Source organism: Epinephelus moara, chromosome 21, assembly GCF_006386435.1.
Source record: "Epinephelus moara isolate mb chromosome 21, YSFRI_EMoa_1.0, whole genome shotgun sequence".
Lineage (NCBI taxonomy): Eukaryota > Metazoa > Chordata > Actinopteri > Perciformes > Serranidae > Epinephelus > Epinephelus moara.
In genome coordinates, this window is record NC_065526.1 from 25105729 (window position 1) to 25124008 (window position 18280).

The window sequence follows — 18280 nt, forward strand, 5'->3', positions numbered from 1 at the left end:
AAAATGACTATTTTAATGTTAATTGCTGTTATATGTTCAGTTTTTGTGTCAGGGTTAACATTAGTAAATTTATATGTATGTTAAATGTCTTCCCTCTGTCTCTGCCTCTCTTCTAGTTACTACCTGTACACATACGATAAGATGGTGGCTCCCAACGTGTCCCTGCGAAGGGAGGCGGAGATGAGCCCAGAGATGTTCGGAGCGCTGCTCAAACAGCACTACAGCCGCAGAGTGCTGGGCCACGACGAGCCACCCATGGGTCAGTAACGATGCACACATTAATACACACGGTGTTGACGTGCATTACAAATGAAAGGACATTTATTGAATGTACACACATGCTAGACCAACCCAGAAATTGGATTTGGATTACAAACACATTCATCGAAATCTTTTTATTTATTTTTTTTTTTGCTAAACCAAAGCAAGCAGAACTTTATTTATATTGCACATTTTATTCCAATGTAATCTGGCTTCAAGTATTTAAGGAACAACAACCATGAAAACTAAAATCTACTTCACTAACTTTAGCTTTAACCCTTTGAACAACCAGAATGTCAGAGCCAGACAATCTAAGAGGTCTAATATTGGATAAGCAAGTTAGAGAGGTACTGTACTTTGCATAACGTTCCCAAGACATACTTAAGATTGCAATCCAAGTTGATAGGACACAAGACAGTAGCTAAAAGGCACACTATGAATCCTAGATTCACCCGTTTCACCTAGCTATATTTGCATTTTTCTGTGCTGTGTCTCTTGGATGCCTGCTGCCTATGGCGTGGCACATGGTCACTACCTTTTTAAAAGCCCTGAGCTCACCTTTTAAAAGCTCTTAAAGCCTTTTCTGGTTGAAAGCTCTTGAAAAAAGCCAGTGAGATTTATAAATGTACTCTGGTCTTAATTGGGTGTTAGAGTCAATTTCAAGATAAAGAATTCCCACAAACAGTGCAATGCAGAAAACACAGTTAATAGTTGATAATTTAAACATTAGCTATCACCTAATAAACACTCATGTGTACACTAAATGTGCATTAGTGACACAAACACGGCTGACACATGCCTACTATAAATACATGACACGCATACAGCCAGCGTTTCACATGCACACAACATAAGCTGAAGAGACATGCAGATCGTGTTGAATGCAGCTCAAAGAGCAGACACGTGCCTACTGTATACATACAACCAACCAACCAACAGTAAACTACCATCCAGCACACACACACACATTCATGCACACACACACTTAACATTGGAGCCCGCAGCGATGCACATAATCATGCATTGACCTTCACATAAAGACTCTGGGGGCACCTCAGTATTGATGAACAAGAAGGGTGGAAATGGCAGTGACCTCTTCTCTGCTGTGTGTGTGTTTTAATGTGCATGTTAAAGTGTGTATATTATGCCTGCATTAATAAGATGTGTGTTTATATCTATATGTATATAGAGAGAGGGAGAGAGAGGGAGGGTGAATCATGGGAATGGTCTCCGTCTGCCATTATTACGCCACGTCTGACTGCCAGGCTGTGTCTCTCATATCTCTTGGGCGTTCTGCTCCCCTTTTTCTTCTCCAACCAATCTGTCTCTCTTCCCTCCATCCTCCCTCTCTTTTTCCTGGCAGCTTTTTTCCACATCCTCCCCGAGTCCGTCCTCCGTCTGCTCCCGCACTTTCTCTCTCGTCCATCCATCCTCGTCTCTTTCTTCTCCAGCTCTCTTCATCTCCGCCTCCCTCACAGTCTGCTGTCACTTTTTCTTTTTCCCCTCCTCCCCCCTCTTCCTCTTCATCCTCTCCTCCTTTTTTCTCCTCATTGAATGCTTTCCTCCCCGTCTGTCTGTGTGCCTCTCTCTCTCTCTCTCTCTCTCTCTCTCTCTCTCTGATCCACCACCAAATGACCCACTCCTGTTATTTGTACGCTTTTACTATTGTGTGTGTGTGCCGTGCTGTGCAGAGCATGTATGTGGGGGTGTGTACGCACATGCGCAAGCCAGTCGGTAAATGAGTGTCCTCTCCAGTGCTAGACATACTGTGTACAGAGCATGCTGTTTCCTGTCACACACGCATACTGTATGAATATATTATTCCGGTAAACAACCCACCGCTCTCATGCTTTCTTCCACTGTTTCTTCTTCCCTCTCTGTCTGTGAGCTTATACCTTCAAACGCAGCATCATTACTAGCCTACACATGCCCCACTGCAGTGTCTGCACACATGTGTCTTTGTGTGTGAGACCGTGACACCGCCTGTTTGATCCTTTTCCCATGATGTACACCTTTAAAGGCCACAGCGAGGGAACGAGCCAGAGTTTGAACAGAGGAGGAGCCCACGCAGAGCAGCGCAGCTCCCACACAAGGCCTTTTATTCCTCTCTCTTCTTTCTCAGTGTCTGAGGGCGCACAAACACGCACACACACAATTTGTGGGTGAGTGTTTGGTTCCTCGGCTGTTGCCATGCCGTGCTTGTGCTTGTGCTTGCGCTCACGCTGAGAAAGAGGTGTGAGCTTTTATGAGGTTGTGCGAGGGTGTTACTAAGCGTAGGCGGGAGTGTGCACCAGCTCGGCTCGCACTTCCTGTCTTTCAACCACCTCCTCCTCTGTTTTAATTTTTTTTTTTTTTTATAAAAACTCCTTCCTTCATCCTCCTCTTCCTCCCTCCTCAGATCTTCACGCGTCGCCTCCCGTTGCTGCTGGCGCCGAGGAGGCCAAATCCCAACGAGCCGCTGCTGCCTCGGCCACTGAGCGGGAATGCCAAACCCAGGCAGTTTCCATGGAGACAAGCAGCCCGAACTGCAAGAAAGCCACCCACACCCCCGCCCACACCCCTCCTCCTCCTCCTCCTCCTGCGTCGTTGTTGTCGCCGGTAACGGAAGTAGTGGCTAAGGACATGGGCTCTGCCACGAGCAGCTCTGCGGTGGTGGTGGGGGGGCTGGAGGACGACAAGGACAGGATTGTTGTGGAGATCATGCAGATGTACAGCAGGCAGCAGGAGAAGCTCAACTCCACCCTGCACAAGCAGCTGCAGCTGGAAATGGTGAGTTGGCGGTCGGAAAGAACAAAGACCAAGATAAACGAGCCCCTGACTACACTAACTGTCCTCGCCCATTAAAACTGTCCTTGATGTAGATGTGGAGGTGATGCTCCACCTTCCGCCGACCCCTCCATCTCTCCCTCTTATAGCTGAAAAAAAATCATCAAGCATACTCTGTCCAAATGTTGGTATCAGATGGTTCTGCAATTTGTCAGACAAATCAGCACCCCAGTCCATGTAAATCACACTGTTTCACTGATGTATAACATATTGTACTTTATTAAAACACTCAAGTTTAATTTTGGTTTGGACATATGGAAATAGAGACCCACATTTTAGTAATGTTCTCATATACTGAATTATGCCCCTCCATTTCAGCCCACCAATGGCATTTTTACTCTAATATGAGGTATTCACTGTTGGAGAATGTTGGAAATTGTGCCTTAAACAATCTGGATTAGTTAAATATATATGCACAAAACTTTCATTTTGTAGTCAGTCCCCTTTTTTACACCTTTGTCTTCCTTGCCCTTGACTACATCCATAATCCTATTGAATGCCTTAAAGGTCACATGCACAGTTTATGATACTATCTGAATCGTGGCAGCATATATCCAGCAGAAGCCTGCATCTTACTGCCTTTGTGGTATAACACATGCGACCTCCCTGCGGAGGGGCTGAAATGTAAAGCATTTTTCTCTACAGGGGTCAGTGGAATTTCACATTATTATTGTTATTTTCCCTGACTTTGTCTCTGTGTCTCCAGGAGCTGGAGGCGGTGCGTGGGGGCGAGGCGGCGAGGCTACGAGAGCTGAGCGCCGAGCAGCGGGAGCTGCGCAGCGAGCTGGAGGCGGTGCACAGTGAGCAGGCGCGGCAGCTCAGCCAGGCCCGCCAGGAACAGCTGGAGCTGGAGACCCGACTGGAGCAGCTCCGACAGCAGGCCTGCGCCTGCGAGCCGGGGGCACAACGCCAGCAAGAGGCCCACTACACTGCACAGGTATGGACTGACAGGGGAACACATGCACGAGCAGCACTGATTTTGGCATCTGAAACAGTCTGAGTGAATCACAGTGACACATATAGTATGCACATTGGCTTGCATCATTTAACATATGCCATTTTTATCTGAGACATTACACTGCCACGTTCCAATCAAACTCAAGGAAGCATCAGAGCAGCTCTCTACATGTTAACATTTCCTTTGTTTTCTGAGCCTTTACAATAAACTGACTTTGTTTTTAATTTATCACCATAAATATGCAAGAGCTTGTCTTAATGACACTGCTGAGGAGATAATTACAATTTGCATTGTGGTACAGCACATTGAGAATGTAAGATATATAATATGTGAATCTTTTATCCTGAGTAAGTTCCGGCACTTGGTTAATACAAACAGTATGTTTGTACCAGTGAATGCTGATTAAATGTAAAAATATTTCAAGCTCTCTCCTTTAAATCTGCCCATCAGATATTGGCAAAGGACTCTGAGATAACATGTTCATCACCCACATATTTCCTCTAAGGGTAGCGGAGAGTGTTTCCTACCCAGACCTTGAAAGCGGAGATGTGGTTATAATCTTCCTGTGATTGAGAGTTTCCCAACTAAATAATTTTCTGTGTGTGTGTGTCCTATATGAGTCACTGTGCTGCTGAAGCGTGTGAATGCACGCACACACACTCAGAGCCTTTGTTTGGGTTTCCACTAGACTTAATCTGGAGATAGGTTCTGTTATGTTGGACTGAGCAGCGGTCTGCAGTATCCCCCTCCTGTCAGTCACTGGAGCTGCCCCGCCCCCACCCTTGGCATGGAACTCAGGATGTCTGCCAGTTAGTTAGTTAGGAAAGAGGGTGTGCATGTGTTTGTCTAGCTGTGAGATTATTAATGCTGGCCTGAAACTAGACAATGTGGGAATGAATTTTCCAGTTTTACACACATTTCCAAAGTCAGTGAAAACACAGGAGGGAATCAGACATTAGATGTAAGAATCAGTGTTTTTTATATCTTTTTTTGATTGATGTTAAAATCACACATGATTACTATCAGGGCTCTCATTGGCTGGCAGCAGCACATTGGTCGAGACAGTAGGCTGTAGTGAACAAGGTTAAGGCTGCATTCACACCAAATCAGGCGTTGTGGGGAAAATGTCCGTCCTCCCATCCATTTGAACGTGGGTAGAGCATCTAGGCGGCGGTGGTGGGGCCACAGGGGATGCTGATAAAAGTTGAAACAGAACTATTTTTGGAGAAACTCAACCCGACGTCACGCTGCGGTGGCCTATCACATAACTGGTGATCAGACCAAAAGAGGCCTGTAGTCCATGGGAACAAGTATTAAGTCTCTTTCTATTGTTAAATATATTTCATTCACACTCCCACACTGCCTCAGAACCCTGCGGCTAGTCCTCTCAATGCCTGATTTGGTGTGAATGCAGCCGAAGGTTAAAAAATGTGACCACCGCTGAAAGAGCAACATACAATGAGGGTTAAACTCTCTAATCAGGATTTGTCTACATCTTGACAGTCACAAAATACAGTGCAGTAGATAGCTTATCTGTCTGTTTTGATAGCCTACTAGCTAACCAAGTTTCAGCTGCTATCTGTTTGTCTAAGTGTTGCATGGAGTGTCTGTTTTGTGTATGTTTCTGATAGGAAGAGAAGGGCTCCGATTAAAAAGAATCTCTGAAAATCTTCATGGAGTTCTGTGTTGTCTGACGCAGTATTTTAATACGTCTACACACCATGACTTATGACAAATTGTTGTTAAATGTGATAAAGTGTGAGACTAAATGTTTTCTAATGGTGCTGTAGACATATGTTGACCTCATGTCTGTCTCTCTGTCTCCTCCCAGTTGTCGGAGCTACGTCAGAGGCTGGAGCGGGCGGAGGCGGACCGACAGGAGCTGCAGGAGGAGCTGCGCAGGGAGCGTGAGGCGCGGGAAAAGCTGGAGCGCACAATCACCCAGCTCAAGCAGCAGATGGTCCAGTCTGCCACGGTGGGAGGCAGCCCCTCTCCTCCCCTTACCCCTTCAACCGGACCCCCTCACGCCCACTCCCCGCCCTCCTCCTTCTCAGAGATCCCAGCGGCTGGCCAAAAGTAACTGCCGCCCCCCTCAGGCGCCTCCCTCGTCCCCTCATTCCTCTCCCCATCACCCGCCAACTCTACAGACACAAACAAATCAGCCTGAAGCAGAGCGGAGGCTGTTTGAAAGTTGTGCATCTCACCCTCCCTCTTTTATTTCAGTGTAGGACTGACTTTGTTTTTGTAATTTAACATCACTTAAAAGAAAAGTTTTATGTTGTGTTTTTTTTTATTCTTTCTTTTGCTCCCCTCTCCTCTCTTTAAACAGTATTTAAAGATTTTTTGGGCATGTATGTTTGATTTAATTTATAGTTTTTACTGAACAAACAGCTGCTTCACAGACGGGAGTTTGGTCACGTAGAGACCAACTCAACCCATCACTATTGCCCAGCTCCCCCTACACCTCCCCCCACCCCCCACCCTGCGATCGTCACCCTACTCTCCCATCCCTCCTTGCTCTCTCTGGATTCTGGAGCTAATGACTTGGAGATTTCAGACTTCAGCTCAGATGCACAGACTCGTCGCGGACATCACTTCATGCTACTACCTGGCACAGCAGCCGGTGCCCACGGACATATAATGGCACCTGGTTGCGTGCCCCTTCTCCGTCTCTCTCTGTACGTACAGCCCAAACGCTCAAGTACCAGCGACTGCAGGAAACTGCATGGACATTATTGTTTTTTTTTGTTCCTTATAAAACACAGAAAGAAAAGTGTATCATGTTAAAAAACATCAAATCAATATGGAGGAGAAAGACCTTTACTGTACAAAAAAAGACATTTTGCAGATGTCGTAAAACCTCATGAAAATATGCCAATAGTGACGCTGAACTTGAAATGAGTGTTTTGAGTGTGACACCCACCCCCCACCCCACCCCACCCCTCAAGGTAGCTAGCTAGCAAATCGTCTGGCCTGGACCCCAGCTGCTCCTCACACAGACTAGCGTCCCTCTTCACTCTGCTGTGCAGCACCTGGACTCTCCTGTCATAGACCAAACAGTGTGTCGGTTGATCCACCAGCTGCCCGGTGTCTCCTCTGCCCCCCTTCACACCTTCAACCGCTGTACGCTAACGCCATTGCCCTCTGCTGGGAAACTCCTTAACACTGTGGTTTTCACCCACTTTAGGCTAGACAGGAAATACTGTGCTCTTTTCAGGCTTGGCATGAAGAAGCTCACGAGCAGTGTTATGCACTTAGCACGCTCTCCTCCCCCAGAATCCCCTGGGAAAGGAATGTGTCTGGACACGGGGGCTGGTTGAGCCGGTGTAGCTTTTCTAAGAAAGAAGAAAGGCCGAGTCTCACATGTGCGGGAGCTGTACTGTGTTACCATAATACATGTAACATCCCTGCATGCCCGCACACACTCGAGTGTGTTCAGGCAGAACAATGGCCCCAGCGTTCCCAGCAGATGATCAAAGCTCCAGCCTGTCCCTGTTTTCTGGGCTTCTCTTTTTCTACCATTTGACTTCATTGTTAGTTGACGGTTTTTATCCACCACCCTGTTTGTCAGAGCGTCGTCTAAGAATGTGGGTCGCAGGTGAAAGCAGTTAGTCCGGGGTGGTTTGGGCCTCGGGTCCGGCCCCTGCTTCACGTTATTCTGCCTGGCTGAACAAACAGCACCGGGCAGGAAGAGGAAGAGAGGGGAGGCGAGGATTGAGGGGAGCACTCGGGGGACCGCTGCACTCTCCCCCTGCGGCAGGCTGGGTGGCCCAGACGCCAGGGGTACAGAGGGAGCCCTTTTTGTTTTGTGCCGTCAGAATGGGGGCAGCTGTTGTTGTCTGTGGGCCTCTGCCCGCCCTCGGGTGAGACTGTACAGGATCCCCCCCGTCCTCCATCTCTCAACAACCTCCCTCCCTCGCCCTCTCCCACAAAACGACCGTCACTCACTCACACATACCCGTCCATCCATCTCCAGTGCCAGATCAGCTGGGGGTGTGCAGTGTTTTGTAGATGCCCAGGAGAGCGAGCAGACGTCCAGCCAGAGGAAGAGAGGACTTTTATTGTGTCGGTTGCCAGGCAAAAGCGCTTTTTATTGCCACTAAGGAGATCCCTGTAAGCGAGTGTGTGGTGTGTGTGTAAATAATTGTTTAAAAAGAGAAGGGGATCGGCCTCAGCTAAACTCTGAGCTTTTTTTATGCATCTGCTAAAAAATGCAAATTGATAGACATTCCACTGTGCTCCATCCTGTTTAATGCAGAGTTTCTTACACAGCTTCCCTTTACAATGACAGACCTTAAAGACCGGGCAGAGTACAGTTGTGGTTTGTTGATTGTCATAAAAGCAGGTGCAGGTGCAAGCCAGTAAAATCAAACCCACGCCGCAAATGTACACTCTACTGTTCCATTTAAACCTTTATTGAAATTATGAAAGAAAATATTTAACGTATTAACTAAAGATTTATATTCACTTTGTAAATACAGTAGTCATTAATATATTAACTGTTCTTATATGAAAAATCTTCAAAAGGTTATATAAATTGGACCAGAACTAAGGCTTCAGATGTTTTTGCTTTCTTTTTTAAAAAAGTTATCAGAGCTCGGCTTTTGTCGAGCCGATGTAGGGGAGTGAAACGCATGGTTTACTGAGACATGGTGATGCAGGACAAAGGCAAAATAGGAAAAATAATACTTTGTTACACACTTTCCCCCTTTTTCTGAAATGATGCATTTGTTTTTTTGTGGATTTCATCTTGACGGACTGTTTAACGTGTAATGTGATGAGCTTTTCCCTCTTTGTTAAACCCCCTCCTCCCCCCTGAGATAAATTGAAAATGAAACATTTGTTTAAAAAAATGCATTTTGGAAAAAAAAAAGGAAACAAAAAATGATTATTTTTTGCATGTTTTGCTGCCCCTTATGTTTTGTGTCACCGGGCCAATCTGTCAATCTGTTCATTGTTAAAAAAAAAAAAAAAGAAATGATAAGAAGATGTTTCCCCCTCACGTAACGCACAAACTATTGAGATGGCTCATATGCATGAACATTGAACATGTGCAAGTTTTATACCATTATTGGTTTAGAGGTTGGCTAGATATAAAGTCAGATTATGAAGAACATGTAGCCCAATTTGATTTGGAAATTGTGTGTGTGTCTGTGAGAGGAAGAGAGAAAGTGTGTGTGTGTGTGTGTGTTGACCTCCCACGTCTGACTGAAGCACAGCAGCTTTGAAAAGGGAAAGAGAAAAACGTGCTCATGTAGCTCTGGATGTGTCGTTATGATTTCTGATACTGATCATTTATCCTCGTCTCGAGGTGTAAACATCACTCAAAAGATAATCAGTATTAGTTTTATTGAATTAATTACCTCTTCAGCAGGAAAAAAAATGAAGAAAAAATCTTTCAATTCATCCCATTAGCAGATAGTTAATCTGTTTTCTCCTAATTTACTTTGTGTAATTTGCATTTTATACACAAGGGGGCATTGTTTAGCTTCTTTAATCATACACCATAATGAAAAAAAAATGACTAAATGTAAATGAAAGGAGAGAAAAATCCCCTGTAACACGGTTTGCTGGGCCTTTTTGCATTTTGCAGTGTTATGAGAACTTGGATATGCTTTGTACAGAATTTCTACAGGTGTGACGTTTGCCCAACAGACGAAAGCAAGGTGAAACGAGCAGAGCTTGACCACGTGGACACATTTGAATACAGGATTTACATACCCATTGCCTCCTGGCTGTGTGAGGAAAAGTAGTAAACAAATCCAAGGTGACATTTGAACTGTTGCAGGTGGTATGCTTTGTAGTTGGGTATGTAATTTTCAGCCAGTAATTATACTATGCCAGTGTGGGAGAAATAGGAAGTATGGCTGCATTGTTGATCACACAGATCACTGGTTACTAAGAATAGGTACACCATGTTTTAATTATACATATCCTGCTATAGATGAAAAAAAGAGATGAAAAGATTCATGGCTTTGCTATAAAGAACCTTTTTTCCCCTCAATGCTGTTCTGAAACATGAAACACAGTGTCTGTGTTTGACCATTGCATACTACGTTGCCAATACTACAGTGTGATGAGACTTTTGTTCTTGCATGAATCGAGACACTGTTCTCCTACCTCATGTTGTGATATAAAAAGATGTTTTTTAAGCAGAAGACACTGCATCTCTAACTGTTTATCATCATTGATATTTACTAGTAAAGTACATACCTGTAAATGCTTTTAGCTAATACCTCAGTTGTATCTAGTGTTTGTTTTTTTTTCTGTTTTTGCCCTTCCCTGATTTCAGATCTTGTAAATATACCCTGTATAGACAATGAACTTGGATCAAATTCAAGTAAAGTTCTGTAGTGTCGAACCAGAGTCGTCCTTCGCCTTTCTCATCTGCTTGTGATATTGAGTTTGTCCTTATCACTTCCTCAGTGACTTAGAATTCACACATGTAAGCTACAAGAGGTGCTGATGTGGTTTTAACACCAGCATGTTGTAGGCAGAGTTTCATACAGCTAATAAAGGTAATTTAAAGGCAACCACAGTATGAACACCAGTGGTGTAGTGGAGGGTATACTCAGGTATACGGGGTATACCCACTTCTTTTTCTATCCAGTTACAGTATACCCACCTATCAGCTAAAAAGCCATTGTAATATATAGCCTAGGATAGTATGCCCACTTCCTCATCGGTAACCTACCTATGTACCTAGCAGTACACCCACCTCATCAACTACCACAACACCACTGATGAACATGGTGAAGTCAGTGTAGTGCACACACACTTGAGATAGACATGAGTAGAAATTCCAAAACAATGGCATCTTAGCTAAAAAAAATAGATATGTTTAGAGATAAAACAACAGGTGAATTAACTGATTAGTAGATCAAGAAAAAAAAAGAGTAATTTCAGTAATTTTCCATGGAAAAATTTGCCTGCTCCAGCTGCTTTTCCCATTTTTCTTTTAGGATAGGTAAGTTGTTTGAACGTAACAGCATTTCATTGATGATTAATATGTAAGTATAAATACTTGGCAGATGAATTGAAAATAAAATAGTCAAAATGGCAGCCCTGAATATATGACTAGTGGTGTTTAGAAAACAAAAGTGTAAAAATACTCTGTTACAAGTAAAAGTCCTGCATTCAAAACTTTAGTAAAAGTATAAAAGCAACAGCATTAAATATACTTCAAGTGTCAAATGTAGAAGTACTCATATAGCAGAATGGTTTATTTCAGAATAACCTTTATTGAATTATTGGATGATTATTGATGAATTAATGTGTAAACATGACTTTAATATTGCAGTTTGTAAAGGCTGGGCAATTTTTTTTTATTTATTCAAATATATTTAATATTTATATATTACTTTTTATACTGCTGGGCAGCTTGTGAATTATTCCCTGGGGATAAAATCACATTGATATAAAATGAAATAAAATAAAAATTTATTTCATGGTTATATTTTGTATTCATAATCTGAATCTTTAAAGTAACTAAAGTTATCAAATATATGGAGTGCAGTAAAAAAAAATAATAAAAAGTGCCAAATTTGCTACTGAAATAAAGTGGAGTAGAAGTAGCCTAAGTAGCAAAAAAAAAAAAAAAGTACTACACCTCAAAATTGTAATTAGGAAGAGCACCTGAGAGAAAATGTATTTAATGACCTACCACCACTGGTGACAAATATTAAATATGGCATTTTCAAAGGCATTTTTATGCTCTGATTCTGCAGCCATGCTAACAAAATTGAATGCTTTTCAAAATCAAAAGTACCATGGAAAATAAAAATGGGAAAAAATAAAATAATTTTGCAGGCCAGAGTTAAGGAGAAGTGTGTGAGACTTAGGAGGATTTAGTGGCATCTAGACATGAAGATACTGTAGCAGACTGCAACCAGCTGAAACTTCTCCTGGGTAGAATTCCTTCAACGTTCATTGTTCAGGAGGGTTTACCCTGGAGCCAAATTACCCACAGAGGTCTCTTCCTCCCTAAAACAAATGGACCCAGGGATTAAAACCAGTAAAAACACTGAATAAAGCAGTTTCACATCACAAATCAGTGTTTCTGTGACGTTGTTTGGCATGTCAGAGACGGTCTGTTAGCCCAGCACCTGTGCTCAACTTTTTTCTCTGATAACTGAAGATCCAGATGTTCAGGAGGTTTTAGCCAAGAGCTGAATTATCCACAGAGGTCTCTTCCTCTCCAAAACAAACTGACCCGCTGATTAAAACCAGTAAAAACTCTGAATAAAGCAGTTTCATGTGAAAAAAATCAGTGGGGCTTCTGACTATGGTAATGTATAATGTGAATGGTCCTATATCGAGTCAAGTGTTTGGTTTGTCATGGTGGTGGTGGTAAATAAAAAGTCAGTGACCAAAGTCATAAGGATTCGATTTATCGTCTGAGGACCAGGCTGCTCTTGGCGCTAAATGGGATCACCAAAGACAAAAGGGTTCATTCTCCAAGTACCATGACATGAATGTCTCCACCAGCTTCATCGTAATCCATCCAATAGTTGCTGAGATATTTCTGTTGGGCCAAAGTATTGGACTGACCAACATGTCCACATTACCATTGGCAAAGACGTGCTGCTACCTTGGCTACCCAACTTTTCTTTAGAGCTACAATTACCTTCCTCCAACGAGACATTGAGGTCTCAGCATCCAACTCCACTTTTAACTGGAGTCCTGTTGGTGTTTGCTTTGTGCGGTCATGTTCTGTCCTCTGCAGCCAGGCTAAATTTAAATCTCCACTCACAGAAGCTGTCGAGTGGAACTGTTGCCAGGCCCTGCACGAGCTGCGAGGCTGGACAGACTACACATAAAACGAACGCTATCAGGAGGCTGTTGAGGAAGCAGAGCCAGGCAACGTTCAGCCCCAGGTATGCAGGTATTCCCACAGGTAACAGGAGGAGCACAGCCAGAAAAATAGCCAGGAATAAAGCCCATGTGTCCAGAAATATACGCAGGGCTTGGTGAACAACACTTCTTCTGGAGTGAGCTCTACTGTGGTCTGTAATTTGGTCTCTCAGAGGAGGATTTTTTAATAAATGTGCGCTGCGCCCAGCATGCAATGCTGCACAGCCCAGAGCCAGGAGGAGAAAAATTGTAACCTGCAGGATCTGAGAGGTGTGGAAGACCCAGCATTGGTGTATCAGGTTGTAAGACACATCCTCCATGACAGGAATGAAGTCAGACAGCAGGAAAACGTAGAGAGCAGTGAGGTACCACAGGAGGCAGGTCACAAATAAGCAAACAACCCGTCTGGCCCTGGCGGTGTTGGGTTGCAGCCTCTGACTGATGGTGAAGTAATGGTCCAAACCGGCCACGACTACAACAGGCCACTGCAGAGCACTGTAGACTTGTCCGAGGATTTGAACCAGCAAACATACATGGTACCTGGTCAGCTTGAAGCCCAGGAGGAGGACGTATCCATCAGCGTGGAAGTGAAAGGTGGTGACAGAGAGGGTTAGCAGTGTGTCAGCGACAGCGAGGTAAACACTGAAAACCCCAAGAAAACTTTTGCAGATGTGGTTCCTCTGGAGAAACACCATGCTCCAGTTGAGCAGACATTTTCCTCCCAGACTGAGCAGGATGGAGGAGATGGAGATATTCATGGTGTGCAGACTGGGAGAGGTTTTAACCAGAGGTGCTGCAGTTACTGCCGGTCATTATGTAAGCTCTGCTGCTGCGGGGGGGAGACAGCATATAAACATTTTAAAATTTAAATTTTCAAGCCACTTAAAAACTACATTTCAAATATTATAGTATTCCTCTCTAACATTAAATATTCATGACCGAATAATCAAAGTTAAACCTGAAATTACTGGGGGTTTTTTTGGCCACTTGGGGGCAGCAGAAACAAGTTGTAAGCACAACATTGACATATTACCTTTTAGGGTGAACTTGTAGGCACATTTTTGTTAACTAACACATCCAGGTGCTACAAAGCAACATTATCAGTCACCTGATGAGTAGAAGTCCAATATTCACTCTCTTTAACCTCTGTTTTGGTCTCTACCACCTGCTCAGGGAAATATTAGCTAACTGTGTCCGTCTTGTGGTGCTGAACAAGTAGTGGACACTTGCTTTTCATCTGAATTCAGCTGCCTGCTGTGGCTGTAAACGACGCCATGAGATCACTAAAAGTGAGACAAAGCAGTGATTTGTGAGCTGTAAAACCAAAACAAAGAGCTGAAAGACACTTAAACGCTCCATAGAGCATCGTCTAATCACAGTTGTCATGCGATCTATTGTTAATAGATCAAATATTGTGTCAAATACTGACACATGGTCAAACTAAGATGCTCTACGTACCCCTCCAGCATCAGTTGTCAGCTTGTTAAATGCATACAGTCTTTTCAAAATAAACCTAACTTAGGGGGGAAAAAACCCCTTTGTTTTAGGGACAAAAGTACACAGTTAGGTTTTGGCAAAAAAAAAAACCCCATCATGGTTGTTACTAGTGAAGCTCAGCGTAAGCTCCCAATGCGACTATGGATTCATCACCCTCCTTAAATCATACCATTTCTACAGGGTCTAGTTGCCAAAGACTTTCCACATTTTTCATTCTTATGTGCACATGTTAATATTCTATTTACTATAAAAAACAAGTCTCTCCTGATTGACATGTAGTAGGGTTGGCTGGGCCACGTTAAAGGTCAGTCTGCTTTAAGTGAGCCTGATTAGGTTTGAATGGGCTCCAGGTATAGCTCATTCATGCTACTCAATACGTACGCCATGCAAATCCTCCGGCTGCAAAGACACTGCTCGTCGTTTCTGTGGTGAGTTATGTCGAAGTCTACATTCAAGCTGTTGTTTTGGTGTCCTACATGTGGCTTGTAAAATTCATTGATGTTTCAGTGTTGTGGGTCAGATTTTCACGTGACAGCCAACACACTCCCTGGGTTTGATGTTTGTCTTGAAGAGGTGACGTGGTGCCTTAAGTGAGAGCTGATTAGACCTATTTCATAAGTGTGTAAAGGTAATGAATTTACATTATGGGGTTTTTGGGCCTGTCCTAGCTGGGGCCTTGCTCCCCAAATATACACTCCCATTGCATGGTTGAGTGTTTGCTGTGTTTTCACCTTGCACTTTAGCTTTAGTTTTGCGTCTCTCTTGTGTGTGTGTGTGTGTGTGACCTCACTCTCCTTTTTTGTTGCATCGGCCTGAGTGGGTCTTCCATTAAATTCCCCCCAGCTTCGTAGACAGCAACGCTCCCCCTAGCTAGTAGGTCTTAATTCCACTGACTTTTGGTTTTGCATGGTACAGGAAGAGCAGTCCCCTGGGTCAAAGTTGGAGTTTGTTTGGTCCATCCATCCAGCTGTAGCTGTTTGATTCTGCAGCAAAGTGCAGGCAAACTAAATGCTGGGGATAGTTTTGCTCTTTAAGTGATGAACTGCAGCCAGAGGAAACCTGCAGCCAATCAGAAACAGAGTCCTGTGGCTCCTGTGACATGTTGACCTTTGTTACAAAGAATTTCTTCCCGCCTAAAATATATAATTATTGTGACGAGCCGCGCCCCAGTCAGATTTAATCAGCGGTACAGGCAACATTAGCAAACAAACCACCGACATTCATCAGATTTTAGCTTAAATGTAAAATTTCCAAATGATCCCTGCCCACTTCCATCCAACAAAACAGCTCAGAAAGACTCTTAAAACAGAAATCTCTCATGTGAGACAGAAAAAATGTTCCAACTTTGGCAGAAAACACAGGTTAATGTAGGACCTTAGTCAGACGCTGATTGAGGAAATATGTTTTCAGGGCTTTTAAAGAAAATCAAAGACTTCTCTGACGAATCTTCAAGTTTTCTTCAGCTTAAAGTGTTTCCTGAAATAGACCTAAAATAAAAATAAATAAACACTTTTTTGTTCTGATGATCACGCTCATACCTTATAAAATAATTTCCTGTGTCTGCATGGAGACAGTGTCCCATAGTAACCAGGCTCCTCTTTTCCTTATTTAAACCCTTCTTCCATTTAGCACAACAGAAAACTTGAGCATCTCATCGAGGTGTTTGAGGTCAAGGCTGCTGAAAGAACTTGAAGAACATTCAAGTTTACTTTTGTTTTTCAGTGGTGGGATGTAAGTACACAAGATTTTAGTGTTTGTCTGACAGCTTTAGTTGCCGTTCAGATTCCAGTCTTTCATCCCCCTCCTGTCTGGTAAAAACCATGAATCTGCAGATGTGTTGATTTTGAATGTTTGTGATAAACTTAAGAATTAGGTGCTCCTCTGTTGAGACAGTTTTCTTCTTTTAAAGATAAATAAATAATTTAAAAACCTTGTTGGATCAGCTGGAAAATGCTTTGTCATAAAGCTGAAAACAATACCAGTACTCCTGAGCTGATAAGGACACTGCACAATGAGTACTTTTACTTTAAGTAGGTTCAGTACATTTTGCTGATTAACACATACATTTACTTCAGTAAGGTTTTGAATGCAGGACTTTTGCATGTATTAAGGTATCATCACAGTGTGGTATATTCAACTGAAGTAAAGGATGTGCATTCTTCTTATACAACTGCAATTTTCCATTTCTGCTTTTCTAAACTGTTGTTTAATGTGCAACTACACTGACCTCTGACGCAGTAAAACAGGCTGAATCCCAACCAGAATACTGAGAGCCGGTACACAGTCTAAACTGAGTTAAACTATAAGACTGTCCCAGTGATAGTGATAACCTGGAAAACAATGAACTCACTGTATGCTCACACTCTGCAGCACAGTCACACTCTAAGTCTGTCGTAGGATATTGTATAACAGGAATATTACAGTTATTTGCATTGGGAAATTATTTGCTTTTGCTTGCAGGATATTGTTTCAGGGTTGATGAGACTCAGAGAAGATCTGAAGTGGTGATGTTGACATGCTGTAATTAAGTCACAGGTTTTGGATTTTGTAGGAGAACAGCAGTATTTTCTGACACACAGTGTCCTGATGTCGGACTATTAGGCAAAGACATAATAAAAGATGCAAAAATATAAAAGTCTGCATATTTTTTCTTTACAAAAATGACCTCACCCTGAAGTCCACTCAGTAGCTACTCCCGAGCTTTTGATCGTATTACATGATCTTCCTCCATAGATGGAGTTTGCCCTGTTGTCATACTGTGGATGTTAAACTTTTTTTCTCTTTTCTGAGCACTTTCATTTTTCGCCTTGGAAACAGCAGTTGAAAAAAATCAACTAATCATTTTCCTGTTTCCAAGGTGAAGAATGGGCCCTCAATCTGTTCTTATTTTTTCTCCCAAATGTTATATTTATTTCATAGAAAAAAGCCCACACACTGAGAAAAAAAGAAAAGTTCTTCACATGTTAGAAATTATTTTTTTTATTCCATGCTGATGCGGAAGATAGTCTTTTGACTGAGAGCACGCTGTGTCCTTTTCCACATTGAACAAATTGTTTCTTTCTGCACCAGTGAACTTTTTTGATTGTTAGTGAGCATTTTGACAAAATAAATCCATTCAGTTTGAGCATGTGGAGCATAGTGACGTCTACACCAGCATTCCTCTCTGCTGCAATCAATAACTGAGAGCCTGAGGACACATTTCTTCTCACCTGTGTGGGTATCAAACAGAAGAATCTGGATGCTAATTTTCCTCATCTTTATGAGCACTGTGCCTCTTTCTCTGATGTTTTTTTTGTATATCAACATAAAGATAACAACAGAGCAGAGCAGAGCTGTTGGCCTCAATAGGAAGTGGCATGGACCAAATATTAACAGAGCCTTCATCAGAGCGAGAACTGAACTTAAAAAATACAAATGTACCTATCAGGTACTTTTCACATTTTCATTGCACGTTGTTTTTTGAATGAAGAATATGTCTAACAGAAGCACCAGAAGATGAACTGATCAAAGTCAGCTTGACACTGATAGATTTCTCTCAGTTTGACAACACAACACTCGCGTATTTAAAACAAACACATGCAAAGACACCTTTTACCTGTGCAGTCATCTGATGTTAAATGCAGCACTGTATGTCTGTTCCCTTATTGAGCTTATTAAATATCCAGTTTGAGTGTAGCTGTACCAGCAAAGAGCTTTTGTTTCGAAGGCGTGGTTGGAGAAAGGGGAAGGTAGTTGGGCAACATATGCAACATCATCCAGACAAGGAAGTTTACAAATCATTATACACTAAACTGATTTAAAAAAAAATGTACACAGGGAGATGTGTTTAAACAACCATTCAATGCACAAAGCAGAGTTTTTAATTTCCAGCAAGACTTTTAATGG

General features: G+C 42.8%; 2 protein-coding genes across 2 annotated transcripts in view; one reads left to right on the plus strand and one right to left on the minus strand.

Annotated features, from left to right (window-relative positions):
- The window catches only part of skila (SKI-like proto-oncogene a), a 35470-nt gene extending 25064 nt beyond the window's left edge, over positions 1–10406 (plus strand). Inside the window, exons 5-8 of the mRNA XM_050075002.1 lie at positions 117–259; positions 2660–3030; positions 3794–4024; positions 5877–10406. Coding sequence (XP_049930959.1) covers positions 117–259; positions 2660–3030; positions 3794–4024; positions 5877–6125 — 994 coding nt within the window. The 3' untranslated portion in view covers positions 6126–10406. The remainder of the gene's footprint in view (positions 1–116; positions 260–2659; positions 3031–3793; positions 4025–5876) is intronic.
- A 1219-nt stretch (positions 10407–11625) lies between these two features.
- gpr160 (G protein-coupled receptor 160) lies at positions 11626–18071 on the minus strand. The gene is made up of 2 exons (XM_050033237.1): positions 17991–18071; positions 11626–13727 (listed from the first exon to the last, which is right to left on the minus strand). The coding sequence occupies exon 2, from the start codon at positions 13654–13656 to the stop codon at positions 12751–12753; it is 906 nt and encodes a 301-aa protein (XP_049889194.1). The 5' UTR covers positions 13657–13727; positions 17991–18071; the 3' UTR covers positions 11626–12750.
- Positions 18072–18280: the final 209 nt, after the last annotated feature.